The sequence below is a fragment of the Solanum tuberosum genome, unplaced genomic scaffold (assembly GCF_000226075.1).
Source record: "Solanum tuberosum cultivar DM 1-3 516 R44 unplaced genomic scaffold, SolTub_3.0 scf00157, whole genome shotgun sequence".
NCBI classification, from domain to species: Eukaryota; Viridiplantae; Streptophyta; class Magnoliopsida; order Solanales; family Solanaceae; genus Solanum; species Solanum tuberosum.
In genome coordinates, this window is record NW_006239084.1 from 406,752 (window position 1) to 413,812 (window position 7,061).

The 7,061-nt window shown below is 29.1% G+C and overlaps 1 protein-coding gene across 1 annotated transcript; it reads right to left on the reverse strand.

Annotated features, from left to right (window-relative positions):
• Positions 1 to 2,320: 2,320 nt before the first annotated feature.
• On the reverse strand, positions 2,321 to 5,462 carry LOC102579553 (beta-amyrin 28-oxidase-like). The gene is made up of 3 exons (XM_006353683.2): positions 4,451 to 5,462; positions 3,864 to 4,051; positions 2,321 to 2,843 (listed from the first exon to the last, which is right to left on the reverse strand). The coding sequence occupies exons 1-3, from the start codon at positions 5,400 to 5,402 to the stop codon at positions 2,538 to 2,540; spliced, it is 1,446 nt and encodes a 481-aa protein (XP_006353745.1). The 5' UTR covers positions 5,403 to 5,462; the 3' UTR covers positions 2,321 to 2,537.
• Positions 5,463 to 7,061: the final 1,599 nt, after the last annotated feature.

The window sequence follows — 7,061 nt, forward strand, 5'->3', positions numbered from 1 at the left end:
AAAGTGAAGTAAATAAAATGTTATAACATTCCTTGATTATTCATGACCTAGAAATTCAAAGCATAGTACTTTGACTAAATATTTGACTATATTGCAGCTTAAAGCAATATTATTGTGAACATGTCGGTGATATCTACTTCCTAAAAAGTCTTACAAGTTGTAGATTAGATATATGAGAAAACATTAAAATTACATATTTTATTATTTCATTTCATCAAGAAAATTATTATCAAGTTCAATTGTCATTATAGGTCAACTTCAATTAATTATAAGTTCATGATTATGAACCATTCAACTTAACTATACAAAATATTTTATGAATTACAAAATTGGGCCATAATGATTTAATTACAAGTGTGCGACTTGTACATAAATGAAAAATAAACTATTTGGTCTTGTAACATAATATATAAATAGAAATATATTTTTGAAATGTAGAGCCACACATACCATGAGCTATGAGCCAATTTAATTTTTGTAGTATCATATTTTCTGAATTATCTTCGCATTTAATTGTAATTGTACGGGAAGTGAGAATTTAAAAGGTTGTTTGGTAGAGTGTATTAGCAAAAATAATGCACGCATTAACTCTTTGTATTAGTAGTTCCTTATTTGAAATATTTTTCATGCTATGTATAACTAATGTTTGCATTAATTATACACTATATTGTGTATTGAAGATTGTATTATTAATACCACAAATTTCTAGGTACTAGTAATGCAAACGAATTTAATACATGTATGATGCATTAACATGGTTAAAGACTCAATTACCCCTCAAAAACGCTTTACATCTTTTTCACCATAATTGTGGAAGATACTTTTGTAAATAAATATTTTTATACAATGCATACTATTTTTAATACACCAAACCAAACAATGAATAAGAAATAATTTATGTTAGTGCAAGCATAACTAATACAAGCATTACTAATACACTATATTTAGCATTATTTTTATACACTTTACCAAACTACCCCTAATTACAATAGCTTAATTTCAAATTAGTTGTGATCGACAATTAAATCATCAATACTTATATTTCATTTAAATAAATTTTAGCCCAATAATTTACAATTTAAAATTTTCTAAAAGTTACACATATATTTTGTTCGTATAAGATCTCAAATAAAGTTAAAAATATGTATATCATCTATATTAAAAAATAAATTGTCCAAGTCTTAAAATATGATAAGCTATGGCACTGACACCTGATATCTATCACCTTACACTAAATAAGTCAATTTAACCAGTAATTACCCATTTCGTAATACCCATATGTATCACAAATCACAATCAAATTATTTAGCAAGGATTTAAATGAATATAATGAACAAACATACAATTTGGATTAAAGTCTGTCGTATTATAGGTCAAAATACAATATATGCAGCCCAACATATATTACACATTCTTTTATGGACTCTCTACGACACACCAAATGAATAAGTAAAATATGGAGTTAGTCCACACTATACAAAAATACTATCTCCGTCTATTTTTAATTGTCATAGTTTTCTTTTTTAGTGTCAAACTATAAAAACTTTGACTAATATCTTAAGATGTATTTTTTTTATCATATTGATATGCAAAAATTGCAATTTATAGTACTTTTCGTATAGTTTTTGAATATCTAATTTTTTTGTTTAAATATCAAATTATTGTAATCTAATTTAACTTTGAAAATTAGTCAAATTAACCTTTGAAAAACACAATATGACAAATAAAAATGCGCGAAGGGAGTATAGAATTACCGTGTGTGACTCATGATCTCAAAAATGGGCTCATCAAAATAGAGAAGAGGTGGGATTCAAAGCTACTATATATTCTTATACAATAATATACGAAATTTTATATTATTTTTTTACAAAAATGTTTAAACTTAATATACAATATTGTATACCTAATATACAATATTATATAAAATTATAAGAGATATTTATGGATCCATATACAATATTATACTCTTTTATACAAAAAAAAAATTAACTTCGTCTTCTTTCTTGAACCCAAACATCAGATTCATTAAAAAAAACATCTCTAAAATTACATCAAATCACCCAAAAAATCATATTTAAACTCCTCAATATGTAATCGATCTTTTTGCAACAATACAATACCTACTTAAAACAGAGCCTATTTACAAAAAAAAAAAAAAAAAAAAAACAAACAAACTTTGAAACTTCACGCTTTAACAATAATTGCCTATGAAGATAATTTTAACAACACCTCTTTAAACTTGAGCATGATTCAACATCTTCAAAACAAATAACACAAGAAAAAAGAATTAAAAATAAAAATAAAGGTACCATCAAAATCATATTTTATCAAAACTTTTAAACGTAAGAACTTTATATAAATAACAATTCAAGACATTAAAAATAAGCACAATTATTTATTTTTGGCCTATGTCCTTGCTTTATATATATAGAAGATTGCCTTAATTAACGAAGAGATAAAATCAACATACATATAACCACAACATAATACGTACGAGTCATCAATTTCGATATACTCTCTCTAACAATTTAAGTTATTTACGTCTTGTTGTGATGAGGATAGAGTCTGATCGGAAGTCCGTTAGCCGGAATTGGCATGGGATTAACGATGATTTTCTCATCGTGGATAATTTTCTTCCAGCTGAACCTTTTAACAAGGTGGTGCATGAAAACAAGTATTTCTAAACGAGCATACTCTTTTCCAGGGCACATTCTTGGTCCACCACCAAAAGGTACAAATGTGTATGGAGCAGGTCCATTTCCTTCAAATCTTGAGGGGTCAAATTTTAAAGGATCTAGGAATACTTCTGGATTTCTGTGTGTTGAATTTGCACTCCAATATATCTACAAATCAATTTCAATGCACAAACAAGAGTTAGGATGTGTTCCATATGAATGAAAATGTTATATTGTATTTAGGAAAATAAGTAAATCTTTTGTGTTCGGTACGTAATTAAGCAAAAAATATTATCCTGAAAATATTTGTATGTAACTGATCAAAACAAATACTATGAGAGATGGGGGTGTGGGATGATGGGATGAGGGTTGAGAATGAAGATAGTCAGGTGTGTTGAGAATGAAGGGAGTCAGGGTTGGAAAACATTCTCTTCGTATCAACCCTAAGTGAGATAATATCTTAGATTGTCACTTAACTAAGGGTTCTTCTCTCAGATTATGATCACTCAACTAAGGGTTCTTCTCTCAGATTGTGATCACTCAATTTTCTTTTATAACTTTAAAGTTAATCAACTAAGGGCTCTTCTCTTAGAATGTCCCTCAATTTTATTTTATAAACTCAAAGCCACTAACTATAAGTGTTTATCTATAAAGTCACCCAACCAATTAAATTGATTTTTTCATTTGTTACTATGAAATTTTTATTGAAAACCAAAATTGTAAAAAACAAAATCATTGTGATGGTGAAATGAGGGCTGCGGGATTGAGGGTGGGATGAGGGCTATAGGGGTGAAGGATGGTGGGATGAGAGCTATGGACACTAGGGGCGAAGATGAGGTGTGTTGGAGGGTAGGGAGGAAACAATCAATGTGAAAGGTCACTATTAGAGCTTGTTTTTGTTAGTTTCATTAGGGAACTGATTATTTTTTACTATTTTTAAGGAGCTTATTTTTCTAGACAAAATAATTTTCAAAATATTTGACCAACCGAATGTATGAAAATTGAAAAACTATCATCTTCGTACCGAACACGCCCTTAGACTCTCTCTTTTACTTCTCATATCCTATTTTCTCTTGATTTGGTGATAGTACTTATTAATTTTCCTGATATATACCGCTCAATCAACTGATTTATAACATGATAAAAATAACACAACATATATAGTATTGATCTTTTTCTTTTTCATACCTTCCATCCTTTTGGAATGGAGAAACCATTGAAGGTGAAGTCTACAAGGGCTTCCCTAAAAGCACCTTGAAGGGGTGGAGCAAGTCTTAGAACTTCACATGCCACATTCCATGAATATTTCATCTTTTTAATGTCTTCCCGATTCAATAGTTCTCCTGGACCCTTTGATTTTGCAATCTCTATTTGCTCTATTTTCATCAAATACAAAGAAAAATAAAAACATTAATATCTGTTGAAAATAAATTACCCCAAATATGACTAGTCAAAATAAATCATTGAATTTTGTAGAATAAAAAAAATCAATAAATTTAGATAAGAAGTGTGTTTTCCTAAGACTTGGTTATACAAAAATGAATATTACTTGTTAATTTTATCAATTACTAATGTTCAAACACATAATTTTTTTATTTTTTAAGTTATATACCGTATCGATCGACTATTAGAAAAGTTTTTATATAAATAGTGTAATTTCACTTATTATTTACCATTTTTATCAGATTACTTATTAATACTTATCAAATAGATTTACATCATGTAATCTGATTGTATAAATATTTTTTTACGTGAAGTATGAAAAGTTGGATTACCTTTGTAAACTCCATCATAGATGTCAGGAAGCTCAGCAAGGTATTTGACAATAAACGTACAAGCAGAACTAGCAGTGTCATGTCCACCAATCAACAATCCTAATATCTTATCAGCAATATCCAACTCATGCATAAACTTTCCATTTTCATCACTTGTCAATAACATGTGTGACAATATATCTTGACTGTCTGATGCTTTCCCCTCGGTCAAATCAATCTTCCTTTGCTTTATGATTGCCACAAGCTCTTTTCTAATAAAATTCGAGGCCTTAATTGCACGATTAAATGGTGTGCCTGGTAAATTTATAGGTATAGAAATCAATCCAGAAGCCAAAACATCAAAAGGGTCAGCAAGTTTAGCAACATGGTTAGGATCTTCTACACTCACAAATAATCTACAAGCCAACCAAAAAGTATAACGTTTTGCTAGAGGGAAAACAAGAACTTCTTCTTGATTTTCCCACGATTGAAAATGTTTTTGCGCGATATGATCCATGATTCCAATGTAACGTTGCAATGCTTCGGGTTTGAGGAAATTGGGAAGCATTTTCCTCATTTTTATAGCTTCTTCTTTTGAAGAAGTTTGTGTTGAAGATGGAAAGACTTTGTCTACTGAACTTGGCCACCATGCTTGAACTAGTTTATTTTCATTCGAAAACAAGAACTTATTGCTAGATGCACCACAAAAAACAATCGCTTTTTCACCTAAAAGATGAGTCTTGAAAATATTAGAAGAGTACTTAAAAATTCTATCGAAGATGAATTTTTCAGGATGACCTTTCCAACCAGTAGAGAGAAACTCGAGGCTTTCACCGATAACCGGCCAACCGGACTTTCCCGGGGGAAGAGGGCAAGACAGGATGGATTTATTCTTATTGTTGAAGAGAAAGAGGAAGGAGAGGGAGACTAAAAGGACAAAGAGGCAAACAAGAGAGACATAGAATAATTCCATGTCTAACTAATTAGTTTTGTATGTTAGTTTAAAGAAAAATGCTCTTGGTGTGATTTTGTATGAATTGAGGATTTTTGGGTTTAAGTTAAAGCACATATATATAGGGCACATATACTTTATGACATATTAATTATTATGTGAGAACTATAGCAAGAGATATTCTATAATTTGTCTCATCTTTGTTTTTGAATTATTCCTCTTATTATCTTAGATTTATTTTATAATTAAGGGTTGGTTAGAAGATTTAACGTTTTATGCCAAGTCTTATATAGTACTTATTCGTCATATTGTGCTATTCGAGAATTAATTTGACTAATTTTCAAAGTTAAATTAAATTACATTCGGTCGATATTTTAAATTACATGAATATGAAAATTTATCAAGAATTATTTGTTAGTAATTACACTTGTCAAGTTGTCACAAAATAAAAAATATATGAGTCGCATCAGGCAAGCATTGATACTATCAACTTTGATGCTTTATAAATCGAACTTTGGATAAAGTTAAAATACTGTTTCTAAACAATAAAATTGTAGGGTGAAAGGTAGCATTTGGACTATATATTGTAGTCTTTTAAAATAGGGAAATGGGTTTGAAAAATATTCCAACTTTGGCCGAATTTGCTGTTACGATACCAAACTTTTATGAGAACCTATTACCCCCTAGACTATTTAATACCGTATTTTTTACCCCCTGAACTATTTAATAGAGTATTTTAAAAGTATATATGTGCACACGTGGACACATTACTATTTATAATTATGCAATATTTTTTATGTCCACATGGGCACATATATATGTTTAAAATACAGTATTAAATAGTCTAGGGGGTAATAGATCCTCATAAAAAGGATAGGTGCAGAGACTCAATGGAAGCTATTCTAACAAATGGAGTTAAATGCGTTGGTAGAGGACTCTTTACATCGAAACTTCAGAAAGAAAAAGTTTGGTATCGTAACAACAAATTCGGCCAAAGTTGAGGTATTTTTCAGACCCTTATCCCTTTAAAATGTTATAGCGTGATTTTGATTTGGCACATATTTAATAGGAAAATAAAAATAAAAACAAAAACTTTTGAATTTTATAGCTTTAAATTAAACAGATGTCAAATATTCTAAAATATTTTTCAATTTTGTGGACTTATAAATGATATGGAAAGGGTTTGCAGTTCCTTTTATTCCTAGAATACAATCAAAACAACATGATACAAACTAGGGGTGTACATGACCGGGTTGGTTCGGGTTTTTCAAATATCAAATCAAACCATTTGTGTAAAAAAATTAAATTTATAAATCAAACCAAACTAATAAAATTCGGATTTTTTTTCGGGTTTTTCAAATACCAAACCAAACCATTGTGTTGAATTTTTAAATTTATAAATCAAACCAAACTAATAAAATTCGGATTTTTTTTCGGGTTTTTCAAATACCAAACCAAACCATTGTGTTGAATTTTTAAATTTATAAATCAAACCAAACTAATAAAATTCGGATTTTTTTTCGGGTTTTTCAAATACCAAACCAAACCATTGTGTTGAATTTTTAAATTTATAAATCAAACCAAACTAATAAAATTCGGATTTTTTTTCGGGTTTTTCAAATACCAAACCAAACCATTGTGTTGAATTTTTAAATTTATAAATCAAACCAAACTAATAAA

Coding starts and splice junctions, on each gene's coding strand:
- LOC102579553 (XM_006353683.2), bottom strand. CDS start 5,402: ATGGAATTATTCTATGTCTCTCTTGTTTGCCTCTTTGTCCTTTTAGTC. Junction 4,052..4,450: donor CTATGATGGAGTTTACAAAG/GTAATCCAACTT, acceptor TGATGAAAATAG/AGCAAATAGAGATTGCAAAA. Junction 2,844..3,863: donor CCATTCCAAAAGGATGGAAG/GTATGAAAAAGA, acceptor ATTGATTTGTAG/ATATATTGGAGTGCAAATTC.